Source organism: Crinia signifera, chromosome 2 (genome assembly GCF_055691185.1).
Source record: "Crinia signifera chromosome 2, ASM5569118v1, whole genome shotgun sequence".
In the NCBI taxonomy this organism is placed as follows: domain Eukaryota; kingdom Metazoa; phylum Chordata; class Amphibia; order Anura; family Myobatrachidae; genus Crinia; species Crinia signifera.
In genome coordinates this window covers 262,920,970-262,939,120 of record NC_139218.1, presented here as the reverse complement: position 1 = coordinate 262,939,120, position 18,151 = coordinate 262,920,970, and the positions used below count along the sequence as shown (strand labels likewise).

Sequence of the window (18,151 nt, the reverse complement as noted above, 5' to 3'; positions counted from 1 at the left end):
GCACCGTGTGGTAGGAGAGGAGGAGGGAAGTCTGCAGCCCAGCCCGAGTCCTGCTAGCAATAAATCCCCTTACATGAAACAGCCAAGCAGCCTGCTAAATGGACCACGCACCCCACTTACCTCTACTTCCTGCCCGGGTCTGCTGCGTCCTCACTGTCACACCTCCCTAGTTCTGGCCCCCAATGCTGGTTTCAGTTCCTCGTGCTTCGTCCTCACACCAGCCGCAGCTCTGTTCCCCTGCTGAGCAGCTGCTTCTGGTGTTGGCTCCAGCCGTCTGTTGTTGAGGCACAGTGCAGGAGCCAGCTTACGCGGCTTCCGTGCACTGCTGCCTATGACTCTGTGGTGACAGGGACCCTTTCATTTTTCGCGCCCAGCAGATGTATGAAGCGGCCGTAAGTCACGCTGTGTCTTCTCCACGGTCGCATCACAACTGAGGTGGAAACAGATCCCTCCGCCGTTGTCACACATATTAATATGGCGTGCATGCCAAAATGGCTGGGTCCCTTGGGACCCAGCCATTCATAAAAAATTAGTCCCTGGTGCTCCAAAGTGGGTAAAATACTCGCTATAGTGAGTATTTGCGAACTCTGAATGATTGTAGTATACTTGTCTTGAGATGCAATGTACAAGGATGTCTATAATATTGAACCTTAAATTATTTAAGAAACGACAGACACAGAATGTAACCGACGCACTGGCTGCTTAAATGTATTGTCATGTATGTTTTTCTTTTCTGCAAAAACTGATAAATATTATTATAATAAAAAAATGTAGACTGATAAACAACCAGCCAATCAGCTCCTGTCTGACGTTTTTCAAACACAGTCTGTGACATGGCAGGTAGGAGCTGATTGGCTGGCTGTTTATCACTCTCCATGTTATCACTTTAGTAGCTTAGTACATCTGGCCCTTAGAGACAGATGCCTGGGATACAGCATAGGCCGCCATACACTATGCGATTTGGCCCCGATTTCACCCGATCCAGATGGATCGGGCAGTGAAATCGGACCAAATCGCAGGTTTTGACACCCGGTCCGACCCGATGCGCGGTCCCGTGCGCATCGGGTCAGAGTCGGGACATCGGACCGACTGCACATAAGATAAATCTTATGTGCAGCCGTGGGGACTCTGAGGACGCCGGCGAGGGAGGGGGGCGGGAGACGCCGGCGAGGGAGGGGGGCGGCAGGGGGAGCCGGAGCAGGGAGCTGTCATGCTCCGTCCGGGTAGGGGGGGGACACGCCGCTAGTAGTGTGGACGCTGCGGGGGACACAGGCGGCAGTGACATAGAGCCGGGCAGGGGGAGCCGGGAGCTGTCAGCATTGAAAAAAAAAAAGCCCATACAATGAATGGGCAGCCTGTGATTGGCTGAGCGCTCTCTCAGCCTGTCAGCAATTGGCTGAGAGAGCGCTCAGCCAATCACAGGCTGCCCATTCATTGTATGGGCTTTTTTTTTTCCAGTACTGACAGCTCCCGGCTCCTCCCGCCCGGCTCTATGTTACTGCCGCCTGTGTCCCCCGCAGCGTCCGCACTACTAGCGTGCGTCCGTCCCCCCAGCCGCCTTGCAGCATCCCCCGCCCACCACCTCGATGTCCCCGGCCCCCCTGCTCGCTCCACATTGCAGCTCCCCGGGAGTTGCAAATGATACATCGCATGCGATGTATCATTTGCAAAACTTGGCACATCAAGTGCCAAATCGTGTGTCCCCCTCCCGGGGAGCTGCAGGGGGAAATCAGGTCCGACTTGTCCTTAGGACAAGTCGGACTAATGTATGGGGGCCTTATGACTAGGATGTGTTCATAAGGAATCTTTCATGTATGATGGGACCCGGCCCCTAAGGGCTGCCAGCTTTGGTGTACCCTGCCAATCATGCTGCATCCTTCTTTGGTCACTAGATCATAAAATGGGAGATGTATCAAGCCTTGGTGTCAGATATATCAAGCTTCAAAAGTGATAAATTGGAGAGTGATAAACAACCCGCCAATCAGTTGCTACCTGTCATTGTTCAAACCCAGCCTGCGGCATGGTAGGTAGGAGCTGATTGGATGGTTGTTTATCACTCTCCATTTTATCACTTTTTGAAGCTTGATACATCTGGCCCTCGGAGAGAGATAATGAGTAGTAGTTGGCCAAAGTAACCAATCATCATCTAACTCATTCCAAAGACTGTTCTAGATAAATGACAGAAGGGTATTGGTTATTTTGCATAACTTCTCCACTTCTCTAAAGGTTTGACACATCTACCCCAAAGTGAGCTGTTTTCCAGTACAGCCACTCTCAATGCCTGGACTCGTCCAGTGAGTATCTGGTAGCTGCACCAATATTACACTGTGTATGTATTTACTTGTGTAGCCATATTCACTTAATTATAAAGTGTTTACTATATGGAGTTCTTGGTGGGTGATATTACTGACTGATAATGTGACATCACCCCCCCCCCCCCCCCCACTCTGTGCATGCAGTTGTTGGCGATATTGTCAGATTGAGCTGCATGACAGGGGGGTTGCTAGCAATGTGTGGGAGCATGCATTGTTAACAATATTGAGCATACTCACTGACCGATGTTCATGATATATCATTAGCATATAGTTAACGATATATTACCCGGTGTGTACTCTGGTTTACTGTTACAGGTCGAGTATCCCGTATCCGAATATCCGTTATCCGAATTATTCTGAAATACGGACATTCCAGAAAGTGAAAAAAAATTTTTTTTTTGCTAAAAACTCACTGGGGACATATGTAACAGCATCACTGGGGACATGATATGTAACTGGCACTATATATGTGCAAGACAATGATTGCTTGGCATTCAAATTCAGTGCTGAGATAGTACACACATTTTGTTTCACGTTTTGAAACCTTGTTTTTTGAACAATTAAAATATGTTTGTGTGTATTTTATGTGGTAATAAAATATATTTGTGTGTATATTATGTGTTTATACAGCATAAATGCAAGATACTTCAAAATACATCATTGAAATATTAAAATATTCCGAAATACGGAATAATCCGTTATCCAAAATTCTCCTGGTCCCGAGCATTTTGGATACGGGATACTCAACCTGTATATGATAATAATACTTTAGATTAACTCTGCTAGAGGTATAAAATATAAATAATGCATTAGTAAAAAGGTGAGAGTAGTGTTAGGTGGTATACCACCCAGCTATGTAGGCAGGTAACACAAATGGAATCTGTGTTATAGAGTAAGACATTTTAAAGAGAACATTTGTCAAATGGACATTAAATAGTCTCACGGACAGATTCTACTGGTGCTGTGCTTATAAAATCTGTGCTTTGATTATTGTACAGTACGTAGCATACGATAAATAATCAGTCTTGATTGATCCTGAATGATCTGTGATGTTTTCAGAAACCTACCGAACTATAAAGTGGCAAAACATCCTGTTCTATTTTAAGAAGAAATGAAATAAACTGAAATGTTGTATTGCATGTTGAATATAATTTTATTAAACAACCGACCCAGCCTCAACAAATACAAAATAGTTTTTGTTTAACAGCTTAATCCATTTTTTTTTTAAGTGTTTGCAATCATTTGAAAGTTTATAGTTGGTGCCTCAACGCACTGGAGTCACGTGATTCCAACCACCATCTGTGTATGGTGCATGTCCTCTCTGAGCTCTGTTTTTCTCTAACAATATAACAAAGGTTTTGGGATAATGAGTCGACTTTGACTAGGTTGACACCTAAGAATGGTCGACAGTGACAGAAGGTTGACACAATCTTAAGGTCCGCATATACATGGTTGACACAAGTTTTTCCACTTTTTTGTGTCTGGGTTGACATATATATCCACATGGACATCGAATCAGTGTGCCACGGCCCCTCATGGAGATGCTCCCGGTAAGGTGCCTCTCTGTGCTCGGCACACTAATATATTCTCGCTCTATGACCACTTGGAACCCTGAAAACCTTGTGTCGACCATGTACATGTCAACCTTAAATTTGTGTCGGCCTTCGGGCATTGTAGTTTTAGGGTATGTTGACTATACTTAGGTGTCGACCAAGTCACTCAGTCAATAGTGGTCAACCTAGAAATTGTTGATCCAGGGACTGGATACCTATAACAACATAGCGGTAGGTAATATGGATCTAGAAGAGTGTGTTTGAGTATAGGGGTGGGAATTGACAATGTAAGCGCTGCTGATCATACTCAAATTGGATAGTTCATTTAATTTTGCCATTCCAATCAAACTGCTATGTCACCGCAATGTCTACTATTCAGACGACTGAAATGTAAACATGTTTTACAGGAGAGCTTGGTCGATATCACGTTGCATAGTTTTGTATAACAGTATCTGTATTATTATAGAAACTGCAGTGTCTGCAGCAGCTCAGAAGAAGGAAAGTTTAGCCTGGTGCTTGTTAATTCCAGAGCCACTCCTTATATGTGAAATTCCTTTCTTACAGTAATGCTTTCCATATGTGCCATTCCCGTCCTCCTCTCCTGAACTTGGTGACATAAGAATGTGGGCTGTTCCACACAAGCCAGCTTCCTTCCCAGTACTATGGAGTACACTGCTTCCTTTATAACGAGCCATGCTCAATACTAAGGGATGCAGCTGCAGACGTATCACCTACTATACACAGTATAGACACTATTTAACACCGGCAATAAGCAGCTATCTGTTTTTGCTATAGTGCATGTTACAATTAAGGGTTACTCTTCTGTTCTATTCATGTTAGGTCTTTTTACCCAGAGGTATGCTTTGACTTAGAAAATAGGACTGAAAATGACAACTGAGTTGTGCTTTTAGAGAATTAATAGGGGGTGCATTACATAGAAACCTATTATGGCAGTATCTTGGTGACCAGAGCTTCGTCACTTAATGATTCATCTCATTCTTTTCCCAGTAAGACCCATGACCCCCATCAATCTCCTAAAATATCACATAACACACGATATTGGTTAAGACAGTCACAGATCTTTTTAGAGTACAGTACATATAAGACTTAATTAAAAACTAAACAAAAACTAACACAACCCCTCAACTCTTACTTAATAATACTATATAATAAACTTATTGTATATTTAGTAATATTTGCAGGTAAAAAAATTAATAATAAATTCAAGATATATCTAACACACATTCTTTAAAACATGCACATTTATTTTTAATTAATGTAGTAAACATAGTACATAAAGACTTCCACCTAGCCTATCTAACATTCAACCTAATTCAGACTTGATCGCAAAGCACATTTTTCTTAATACGACAAAACCATGTTGCACTGCGGAAGAGAGTTATGCTGGGTACACACCACAACGGTGCAGATCGTGAGCGGGTCATAAGATGATCGTGTGACCCCCTCACGATCTATGGAGCTCACGATCTGCACCCGATCCGATCGCAACCCATACACACTAGAATGGTCCTTTACAGATCCTACCTGCTGCAGGCGGGGCTGCGCATTGGATCAGAAATGGCCCAAAACATGTCCAATTTACACACAAACGGTCAAGATTGTATCTAATTTGGGTCATTTTGGGACAAATCGTCCTGGTGTACCCCATATTGGATTTGCGTGGGGTGTGTTAAAACTAAAATCTAAATTGCAGGGTAAAAATTAAACGGCTAATATTTATTTCACATAAATAAAATAACTCTTCAATCTAATGGGGCATACACACTTTGATTTTTGGCTATTTTCTTAACGCTGTCTAGATCACGTAGAAATGTAAACACAAATTGCTCCGTGTGTACACCCCATAGCGATGGCGATGTGTACATGCAGTAAAGTGAGTTCAAATCGCAACATCAGAATCAGAATCCGCTTTACTTGGCCAGGTTACTTTTAATAGTAGATCGCTATCACTGTGATGTGCGATCAAGATGGTGCCAACGATGGCTGTCTAGGAACTGTGTCACTCAGATCCCAGGCAGCCATCGGCGGCGCCATTTTGATCGCAAATCACAGTGATAGCGATCTACTATTAACAGTAACTTTTTTTTTTTTTTGCTTAGCACAAAAGTTAAGCACATCTCAAAGTGTGTATGCCCCTTAACTCTCTCTGCACCCGTTTGAGAAAAAATGTGCTTTGTGATCAAGTCTGACTTTATTGTTGGTACCAAGTATTTCCTCTCTCTGCAGCAAGGCAATCTTCATGCAACAATACATCACAGTGATAACTTCATTGTGTGCGTTTGCCTGAGAATATTTGAGTCCTTGATTCTCTCCAAATTGCATGGAGGGATGCAGTCCTTGTTATATTGCACACCTTGAGCCTGATTCTGTCATATGCATTGGGCTGTATTTGTGGATAGTCACGGAAGCCATATGCTAATTCAACACTCCACACAGGTAATGTGTAAATGTGTGTGTCTGGAAGCAAACACCCAGCTGGCTTATGGTGCCAAGTAAGATAATATACTGAGTCCTAAGACACTGCTTGGATCAGTAATGCGGCAGGAGCATTAACATATTGGTGCTATCGGGGGCATTTTTTCAATCCCAGAATTCGAGATTGAAAAATTCTCAATCCCGGATTGGCTTCCCTTATAAAAAAAAATGCCCTGAAGGGGGCGGGCTGGAGCTGGGTGGGCGGTGCGTCCGGGAGCTGGTGGTGGGGTTTAAAGTGGTACAGGTGGGTGGAGCAGCATAGCCAAGGACAGTAGAAGCCGGGCAGCATCTGAACAAGTGGTCAGACACTGCCCGGCATTAGACTGCCCATGCGTAGTCTAAACCCAAAATCCCATACACGGTGCGTTTCGCTCATGCGATGCGCACACATCACAAAAAAGTATGTGCAGCACGTACAAAACGTACGCAACTATAGCACATTGCATTCTTTTTGTACTAGATGCAATGCGATCTAGTACAAAAATACGGAGCACATCGCTCCGTGTATGAAACCGATCAGTTTTCAATTCTCATTGTACATCCTGTGTTTTAATAAATTACAGCATATGATTGGTTAGTGCTTAATTTGCCCCCACTTTATCTCTCTCAATACTTTAATAAATACCTAACTTAAGTGTTAATTGTGTACAAGTGTGCTAAATGAGTGTGTGCTGCTGTGATGCAGGTTTAAATTGAACAATTGGGAAAATTGTGAATAAAAATGCTAGTATACTTGTTGGGCTTTTCTAAACCAGTAACTCCAGCAGAAAGTATTATTTCACAGGGCAGGATGCATAAATTCTTGTGTTATGGTCAATCCTCTGAAATTGCAATTTTTGGATGTATGGCTGCTTTCTGCATAGAGCAAGGTAGGCTGATGCTGAAATGGAAAGGGAGGAAGAGAGAACATTTCAGTTATTGACATCAATGGTGCTTACAATCTATGTGGCAGATGTATTAAGCCTAGTGAAGAGATAAAGGTCCTTATTCTGGTTGACTGACAAGGCTGTCAATTTCGCAGCCTTGGGAGTCCCCCAGACACCCCCTCCTGAACCCACCCAGGCATGTGAATGAATGATTTGCATAATCATCCATTTGAAGACTAGGGTGTGGGGGCGAAATCATTTGATGGTCAGTGCCCATCAAATGATTTTTTCAGCGCTCGCAGATACAGACCTGCGAGCGTCCTATCCAGGAAGCAGGGGGGCACCTGACATTAGCTGCCCGCCCCCCCCCGCACGCGCGTCATCGGGGAATTACCATGGGAACGCCTAGCATTCTCATGGGATCATGGGCATTCCCTTAGGCAAATTCCTTGGCCTGCCACGTCCGGACCGGTTGAATTAGAAAAGGGATGGCCAAATCTATAGTAGGAATGAATGCAGTTTGAAAATGTGACGGTTAAGAGGGGGGGACTGGACTGCACACCATATTTTTAAACCTAATGAGAGGTGCTACCAAGTTAAGGCTTCTAGTACCATACAGGAAAAAAGAACAATACTGATGCACACTCTAGGTGCTAAGAACACTGATAGTAAAAATAATTTTGATAACTCTTACAATTAACATGGAGTATAATTGAAGTTCACACACTTGCGCAAATATGTGGGCCCATCCACCGCGTCCAGGTGAACTTCATTAGATGGGTCCCTAACATTTCTAATACTAACACATTATATAAATTTATCTAGGTCTTACCTTCAAATAGAGCCCATATTAACATGCAGTCAGCAATGTAGGAACCTGTGCTAATTAAAACACCTGAGGGTAGATGGGAGGGGTGCCAGTGCCAGAATGAAGGAGCCTTACCTTCAGTGTACAATATATACACAAATATTTGGGAAAGAGGGGGGGACTGGACTGCACACCATATTTTTAAACATAATGAGAGGTTAGTAATGACTACAGCTGTGCACCAGCTAGTTGAATTGGAAAACATTGCCCATTGGTAGATCTCAAGTACTGGTTTGGCCAGCCCTGAATTAGAATAACCCCCAAAGTGGAGAGTAAAAGGAAGGTGATAAAGCACCAGCCAATATCACCTTCTACTTCATCTTCACTTTATTTCTTCTCCAGGCTTAATACATCTGCCCTTCTATTCCTTTTTGCTGTTTGGAAGCACTTGGAGACAATACAGACAAGCATTGAAGAATATATAAACATCACGCAGGTGACTCAGAATTTAACTCATGTCTTCAGTGCTGTGGGGCCAGGCCTGGCCAATCTGTGGCTCTCCATCTGTTGTGAAAACCTTGGGGGAAATGTAATAGAATGAGAGATTCAGAAAGTCATAGATTTGGTAAGAAATCTCCAGTTTTTTTAAAGCAGCAATCATTGACACTGCAAAACTAGTATGGTTTTGCAGTATCAATGATTGCCGCTTTAAAAAAATTGGAGATTTCTTACCAAATCTCTCACTTTCTGAATCTCTCATCCTATTAAATTTCACTCCTTGTTTTATACACAGATAAAATATATTTGTGTGTATATCATGTGATTGATAAACCACATAAATGTAACATACCTCATTGAAATATAAAAATATTCTTAATATTGCTTCTTGTCCCGAGTATTTTAGATAAAGGATACTCGGTACTTGTTTCCTAGCACGGCCACATATCTTATGGATCGTGTACCTTTAGTTAAGGTACACGATCCATAAGATGGACCCGATTTCCTTTGAAATCAGGTCCATTTGGCCGGCTAGGACAAAATATCGGGGGCATCGCGTCGGTCGGGACCGTTAACAATGGTCCCGACGCGACCGACGCGATGCCCGCGATTTCCCCATAGACTTCAATGTTAAAAAATATTTTAACATTGAAATCGTGTCGGGAAAGGTAAAATATCGGGGGCATCGCGTCGGTCGGGACCATTAACATAGGTCCCGACGCGATGCCCCCGATTTTTACATAGGCTTCAATGTTAAAAGATTTTTTAACATTGAAATCCTGCAAAAATGTGAAAAATGTGAAATGGGCCAATATGACCCATTTCACATTTTAGATGTCCCCGTCGTCACCCCACGATAGACGCCAACCCGAAGCGTGGCGAGCGCAGCGAGCCCGCGAGGGGCGGCGGTGCGCGTCCTCCGACCTTTTCATTCCCCTACTATCCACGTCGGCGTGGAGTTGAGAATAGAATAGTGTGGCGAGCGCAGCGAGCCACCGAGTCCGAAGCGTGGCGAGCGGACGCGGATACCTTCACAGTTATACACGTCCCCTCGCGGGCTTCACAGGTGTCCGTGGCGACGCGGACACCTGTGAAGTCCGCGAAGGGACGCGTTTACCTGTGAAGGTATCCGCGTCCCCTCGCGGGGCTCGCTGCGCTCGCCACGCTTCGGGCTCGGTGGCTCGCTGCGCTCGCCACACTATTCTATTCTCAACTCCACGCCGACGTGGATAGTAGGGGAATGAAAAGGTCGGAGGACGCGCACCGCCGCCCCTCGCGGGCTCGCTGCGCTCGCCACGCTTCGGGTTGGCGTCTATCGTGGGGTGGGGTGTACGCCGGGACATTTGGGGGGGTTGGGAATATTTTACATTGAATCCAATGTAAAATCGGGTCCCAGGGACCCGATTTACATTTAATTAAAAAAAAAAAAATCGGGTCCAAAATCGGTCGGTCGCGACGATCGCATCGCATGCGACCAAATCGCATGCGATGCGATCGACCCGATTTTTCCGACACGACCACCCCGATGTAAATCGGTGTGGCCGTGCTAGGAAACAAGTACCGGATACTCCACCTGTATCTGCAATTTTTTTTTTTTTTTTAGTTTAGTTTCTGCAGTCGATATGATAAGATGCTGCTAAAGCAATCCTGGCTGTAGCTCCTCCCCTGTAAGAGTCTACTGCCCTATATCTGATACAGTCAATGTACAAATGCTGTTTTTGGCATCAGTATCTGGTCTTGTCAAGATTGGTGAACAAATAGAAAGGAGAGAATGGAGGTCATATTTCAGATTGTCATTGAATTCAGCATGTGGAATTTATGTTTGTTCCCAGAGCTGTGAATAAGTTAAGAAGAAGGTTATTCACATGAATGTATTTCCTGTCAGGCTCAGCAAAGACTTCACTGTATTCAATCACTGTTGGAATGTAGGGTTACAGGATGCATTATTGGGTGAGAACAAACAGACCTCATTGTGTTACTGTCTGTTCTAGGTGTGTAACAGTACAATTCTCTAGGAGTCACTGTTTTGTTTTGTAGATGTCACTGATGGGGCATATGTGAGCCTTTATTCTGTCAAAATTATCAAAAGTAAATATACTATAGCAGTCAACTGGACCGGCAATCCCACAAATGTTGCAGCTGCTTCAGGTGCCCTCTGCAATACATGCAAACTCCTATGTAGTAACCAGAGGCACTCAGAGGTCTTGAAAATAATTTACATATGATACGAAATCAATACATGTAAGGGCAGATGTGTCAAGGCACAATCGCCTCTTTTTTTTATCTTGAAAAAGAGGTGAATTTTCAAGGTGAAATACACACACACACACACAGGCGTAACGTCATTCCAGTCACCTGGAGGCTAGATATCATTTGTGCCCTCCCCCCATGTCAACTTAAGTAACATCTAGCCCAATGAGTAAAGCTCAGTACTGGAAAAATTGCTGATTACATCTGCAACCTTTCTAAATCCATGTGTTCCCCATGTAGTTACATACACATATATATATATATATATATATATATATATATATATATATATCACACACACACAGTTACACAGATACAAATTTATGGAGACACACATATACAGAGACATCCCTGGGACAAATGACACTGCAGGAATTAGGTCTGGGTAGCCCCACCCCAATGGGGAATTCCCCCCTTCTTCTGTCAATTTGATTGGGGATGGCCCCTTGAAGGAGTCAGGACCAGTGACACATGCCCCAGAGACCCCTTATTGTGAGACATTATTTTCTCAGTGAAAGTGCCCCTCCCCGTCTAGCTGAATGGCAAGGGGACAGAGGGGAGAATCGCTTTGTCAGATAGTGCCCTCAGGGGCTCTTATTAACCGCAGTTGCAGGCATCTCTATCTCAAATGGGTACCTGTGTTTATACAGTAGATACATACTTTGAATAGAAATAATAAAGACAAATAAAAGAATAAAAGCTTATCTTTTGTGGACCACCTATGCGGTTGGTGTGGTATTACAAAATCAAAAAGTCCTTAATATTGTTCAATCTGAATAGAGGTACAGTAGGTACATGAAACCGCCCCAATGTGTATTGCCTATTAATAAGGCTTTATCAAGGGTGTCTTTAGGGATGTACTTAGGGTGACTTATATATACTCCTTCCAATTAACTAATATGATGTGTTTAAGCTTCCAGTCATATGCGGCAGCGCAGACTGGAAGTAAGGTTCATACACTTAAAAATCTTCAATAATATAATTCTCCCTTCGTCCGTAAGGAAGACATGCCATTATACACATTATTTGATCTCCTATCTTACTGTTAAGATCATTACACTGTTATCTGCTTTACCGTTACATACATCTTTTCTGGTTTTCCATATGTGTGACATTAAATTGGAAAAATGGCTTGTATTGAGATCATGAATGTAAGTTCTTGAATATCTCTTTCTGTGTTTTCACTATAGGCTTACCAAACAAATTTTGGAATGAGGTCCCCTCAAAGCCCCACTAGTGACTACACCCAGGATGGAAGGAAAGTGAGTTGTCATCTGTTAGCCTTTTTTATAGTCAGAGATTAAATTCATTGCTCATTAATTGTCCTGCTAATTATGATCATAATATTTTTTTGTGATTTTTTTTATTTTTCTAAACATATAAATGTATACTTGATGTAACCTTTTAGCTTTATTCTCAAGCTATTAATAGTTCAAATTATTCATAAACTATTTATTCCCTGCGCAGAATGAAATCGCCCGCAATTTACCACTTTCTGGTCATGTGGGGTTTGACAGTTTGCCGGACCAGCTAGTCAATAAATCAGTTCATCAAGGGTTCTGCTTCAATATCCTGTGCATTGGTAAGTTGTATAACTATTAGCCATATCAGCACTTTCATATTATTTTCTGCTGTAGGTTTACATTTATTGCAGTGGTAGTGTTTCTGGAAAGCAGCACAACATGTAGAAGGTTTATGCTGGGTACACACTAGATGACTTGTAAATGGTTTAGCGCATACATACTTCAATCTTGCAAAATATACTGTCCATGGCCACATCCATGAGCATGCGGTAATATTTACATATCATCAAAAGATGCAATGAGCGTGTGTAGCTCAGGCCAGTAGGGAGTATCACATTACATCCGGAAAAACATGTTTTTTTTTTAATTTTTATTAAGCTATCTGATTGGATTGTCTGATTAAAGGCCTGTTTTGTTGCAAAATCACAATGGGTCAGTGAAACCTGTGTGTTTTTGCTTGGCAGCGGGGCTGCCTTTGGGGATTTTTTAATGTTCCGGCTTAATGGGGCTAAATAGATAATACATAGATAAGCCTATTACCTGTGATCAGCAGGTAATAGGATATCCGCTATAGCGCATACAAACTGGACATTTTGAAAGATTTATTGCTCTGATTGGTCAAAATCATCCAAATCTTTGAGAACCACTGCGCTAGGCTTTTTTTTTTCCCAAACTCAGTCCTTAGGACCCCACATAGTTCACGTTTTCCAGGTCACCCAACAGGTGCACTAATTACTTATTGACACCTTTTTTAAAGATCCACAGGTGGATCTAATAATTTCACTTGATTCTGTGAGGATACCTGCAAAACTTGCACTGTGTGGGGTCCTGAGGACCTACTTTGAAAATCTGTGGTCTAGTGGGTACACATTTTATGTACAATCAAAATAAAGGAGTTTTATTTATACTGACCTAGAATGCTGTTTTCTGTTTGCTAATAAACAGTTCTATTTTGTTTTTTACTTCAGTCCGGAGTGCCACCTTTTTTTTTGTTTTATGTTACATTTTTTGGTACTTATGTATTATCTGGGCTCCCATGTTAAATGCACCCCATTTTTTCATACCCCTACTATCCAGCTATGCATGGAGTTGATTTTATATAGTGTGGCGAGCACAGCGAGCCACCGTGCCCGAAGGGTGGCGAGGGGACGCGGTCTCATAAGAAAAACGGGAGCCCAGATATTACATAAGTACCCATTTTTTTCTTGGCGCGATGTTAAAAAAATTTCTTTGGAGGTCCATACCTTGTGGTCATTGGCATATTTTAGAAAGTTAGCCTTCTTGAGTCTCAAAAAAACAAAACTTTCAAACACCTGGTTACAAAATGCAAAAGTGTTTAGCTAAGCAATTCCTCATAGCAAGATTCCTCAACATGGGCAGTGCAAAATTTGTGTATTTGCCAGCATAATTCAGAGGTACATTTTTTTAGGTTTTTGTGAGACATGCATACTAAATATTTGCAGTAGAGGACCAAATAAATGCAGGTTTGTAGCAGCACATGGGTTTTACAGTATTGTATGTGATTGATGAAGATAAATTTATGTCTAGGCATATCAAGAGATACTTCCAAAAGCTAGAATATCATCTGACTAATGTTACAGTATAAAATTAGTTCTATGAAATACTTACCAACTTGTTTACATTTTATTCTACTGTTTCAGGGGATCCATAGTGTTGCTGTTTTGTGTTGCAACGGACTTCACTAATAGGTCCAAGTGCAAATAAATGTGCAGTGTGCAAACCATTATTTTCAGCCTTGTATAGTCCCATGTATACCTTACTTGTAACGGACCGTTATAACAGTTATAGCCAAATACTATGTATGGCTTACTTGTAACATTTATAGCCATGTGTCCTGTGTATGTCTTATAACGGTTATAGCTATTATGCATTCTAATTTTCCCAGTTCTTCACATTTTTTTTTGTCTTTCATGTATTATATATAGATTTTCTAACTCTACTCCCATCCTGATTTAACAGTGGCAGTGGTGATTATGTATTTCCTCACAGTCAAAGCTTATGGCATTACTGTGCACCCTGTATGAACAACTCAAAAGAAACAAAATATGGGTGTATACATTGATCTGGAAGCAGTGGTCTGGCCTCTTAGTTGATTTTATATTCTGATTCTGCTCGCGTCAACAAATTGCTGAACGTTAGGTTGGATGTCTGCCAGTCCGCTTTGGCTCACATCCTGTAACACACAATTTGACTACCAGGCACTTTTCTTGCCGCTTTCCACAAGCTGCACTTCATCTCTGTTTAGTTCTACGAACTCTGCCGGCCATGCTGTAGCTCTGTCTGAAACACTCATGGGCTTCTGAATGATATTGTTCACAATATCATCTAGTGTGGACACTTCTATTGTTAACAATGTACGCTTCTGCGGGTTGTTAATGATGAGTGATATCTACTGAACATTCAGGTCAATTTGGCAATATAGCCTAAAAATCAGCAAGTTCATTGTGTCTCAATGACGTCGGCCGATATCGTTGAGTGTGTTTGGACAATACGGCTGATATGGTTAACTTTATCGTGTGCGATAATGTAGCGTGTATGGGGTTTAAGATTGTTTGAGATTCTCCATACAGTCGAGTCACATTATAATGATTATGTCCTATATTTGACATCGGCAGTGTATAACCCATGAAGTCTGTAACATGCTCTTTGCTGGCTTGGTGAACATATAAGGTGTGCAATCGGCCGTCTGCACATATATTACTCATTGCTGTCATGGGCAAAATGGGTGATTCACCATAGTTGCAAATAGGGATGATTACCGGCTTTCGGGCCCATGGTTTCGGTATTTCTGAAACAGGGCAGTTTGCATGGTGAAAGTGTTTCTTGACTGGACAAATGGCACCGTTGCGAATAACCAACATGGAGACTGGAGAGTATGATATAATAGCTGAACGTCTGCTGTGAAGGTGTGTGAGTGCTAACCGACATGTGACAGTGGAACAGCTCACCATCAAAATGAACCTAGAGGCTACCCAGCATGCATTTAAAATGACAGTTCAGTAAAACCTGCAAACCAGCAGATGGTCACTGCACCTATGACAACAGCGGTATCAGGCTTGAACCTGGTTGGCAAAGAGTTGCCTTCTCTGATGATTCACAGTTTCTGCTTTATAGACCATTACTGGTACAACATAGGCTGGTGGTGGCAATATGGTTTGGGGAATGTTTTCATGGCATTCTCTGGGCTCGCTCATTCATTTAGAAGGCAATCTTGACCAATTTGGTAGTGAAGCCATCCTTGCAGATCACATACAACCACACTTTCGGATTGTCTTCCCTGGGGTGGATTAGATCTTCCAGCAAGACAATGGGACATTTTAGATGGTTAGATATGTCCAACAGTGGTTGGATAAGCATGACCATGACTTCCAAGGACTTCCCTACCCCAAATTCCCCAGACTTAAACCGATTTGAGCATCTCTGGGATCATCTTGATTGTCATGTTCACTCTATGGATCCTCCGCCACACACCTTCCAGCATCTGTGGGATGCATAGCAGACTTATTGAGTAACGCCCAGCACAATTGGCTGCTGTTTGTGTTACACATGGTGGTTACTCTGGCTATTAGCGGTCATAATAATGTAATTCGACTGTGTATATTTGGGCAAGAAGTGTTCTATTAGCAGCTGCCAAATCTATTTGTCAAATTGAAGATGGTGAAGTGTAGGTCATCGCTCTAGAGAATTTGTTTCCACTTCTCAAGAAACCAATGTCAGTGTGATTTTTCACCACTCAAGCTGACATTTCGCATTAATCATTTTTATGAAGATACGACTATATAGCCAAATACAATGATTAGAAGGAGTGCACACATCATTTTATCTGCCCGATGTCATAATTGCCAAAATCAAAAGGTGAATTAGCATGCTACACAATTTACTAAAGGTGGGTTTTTTCAGCGTGCGATGCACGCTCCCACTTACATCACATCGCACGGCACAAAAAGTATGTGTAGCACGTACTTTTTGTGCTAGATCGCATAGCATCATTGTATGCTTTTTGTACTAGTACAAAAAGTATGGTGCATCTAGTACAAAAAGTACGGAGAACATCGCTCCGTGTATGGGCACCTTTACAGGTGGATGTTGGGTCACATCCAGACATAGGGCCTACTTCAAACCTGATCACTGCTGTGCAAATTTGCAGAGGACTAGCCACCGCCCAGAGTTAATACTTACTCTGTGCAATAACTTGCGAATGGAGCGCTGATTGCATGCCATCTGCACAATCATCTGCAACTCATTCACCATCAAACGATTTTGACACGATACGGCTGGTAACTACCCCCAAACACCGGCTTCCTGTCATACAAATTTTGAGGGGATTGTGATTAGATTCAATGTTTGTTTGTTTTTTTGCTTTTCGGCCTTGCGTATGTGTGCAACAATCAGTACGCATGCCCAGTCATTCTATAATATATATTATTGCGAATTCGCACAACAGTGACCAACCCTGAATTACACCCATAGCACCTATTATTTACTTAGAATATGAGTTAAACCATGCCCACAAAAGGACTAATGGTAATGTGTATTAAGCTCCGTACACACAGAGATTGGTCATTTAACGATCAAATTGCTCAGTGTACCATTATTCATCAGTGACCAACGATGGTCGCTGATGAAAAAGAAATCCTGCCAGGGGAAGCCGCGCGACCAGAGACCATTGCAGGGCTGGTCGTGTAGTGCACTCCCGGCTACAGTCATCCCTTACGCAGGAGGATATGGTTGCTCAGCACTATATCTCCGGCAAGACTTGCTAGAATTGCCCCTTGTGTACAGGGCTTTAGTTTTGTGCTACTGCTTTAGTGGCCTCTGCAAAATAGAGATTACATGCTGCAATGATATACATATAAAGTTTAGCGTGTCTGTTCTATTGGGGTGCTGTATATTTCTGTAACGGGAATCCGCTTTTTCTTTCTTTGCAGGAGAGACTGGAATTGGAAAATCAACCTTGATTAATACACTGTTTAATACTAATTTTGAAGAACATGAATCCACTCATTTTGAGCCCTCAGTAAAGTTGAAATCACAGACTTATGACCTTAGTGAAGGCAATGTACACTTGAAACTGACTATTGTGAATACAGTAGGTTTTGGAGACCAGATAAACAAAGATGACAGGTTTGTTTTACATTACTGTTCTTTTGTAATCTGTTTTTCTCTTTATTGGGCCAGATGTACTACCTTGGAGAGTTATAAAGTGCCAGCCAATCAGCTCCTATCTGTCATGTCACATGCTTTGTTTGACAAATGTAAATTAGTAGCTGATTGGTTCATGGTTTATCACTCCATTTTATCACTTTTCCAAGCTTAATACATCTGGCCCATGCTGTCTTCAACTGTTTCCCATATCAAGAGCACTAAAGGTCCACACACACTGGGCGATTATGCCCAGGGGGTGGTGAATACACACTGAACGGCTTTCTCCCTGCCTGGTGCTGTCAGTGGGGTCAGACGGCTTTGCATAGCGCAGCACTATACAAAGCCGCTCATCTGCTGGTAATACAAGCAGATGAATGGCTTTCCCAGCGATGATGTGGGAGCGCGCATCACCACTCACCGCCGGGCCATACACACTGGGCAGCTTTGAGCTGAAAGCTGCTCAAAACACCAAGTTTGAGCGGCTTTGGGTTTAAAATCAACCAGTGTGTGTGGGCCTATAGAGTATGCAGATAGAAATGCCAAGGATGAACCGCCACATGAGAAGCACATTACAAGGCAAACTTATTTGAGTCTGATGGAGTGTGGTCTGTACTATTTCATTAGTTAGCTTCTCCGCTGTAATGAACAGTACTGTTTTGGCAATGAGTGCTCATTT

General features: G+C 42.5%; 1 protein-coding gene across 2 annotated transcripts in view; it reads left to right on the top strand.

The window, feature by feature from the left end:
* Window positions 1–18,151, top strand: part of LOC146060788 (septin-10-like) — a 58,905-nt gene that overhangs the window by 15,321 nt on the left and 25,433 nt on the right. Inside the window, exons 1-4 of one of the 2 annotated variants that reach the window (XM_083174411.1) lie at window positions 8,446–8,534; window positions 11,977–12,048; window positions 12,254–12,368; window positions 17,259–17,454. In XM_083174411.1, coding sequence (XP_083030537.1) covers window positions 11,998–12,048; window positions 12,254–12,368; window positions 17,259–17,454 — 362 coding nt within the window. In that variant the 5' untranslated portion in view covers window positions 8,446–8,534; window positions 11,977–11,997. Of the gene's footprint in view, window positions 1–8,445; window positions 8,535–11,976; window positions 12,049–12,253; window positions 12,369–17,258; window positions 17,455–18,151 lie in introns of those variants that run through there. The other variant, XM_083174410.1, reaches the window with a different exon arrangement.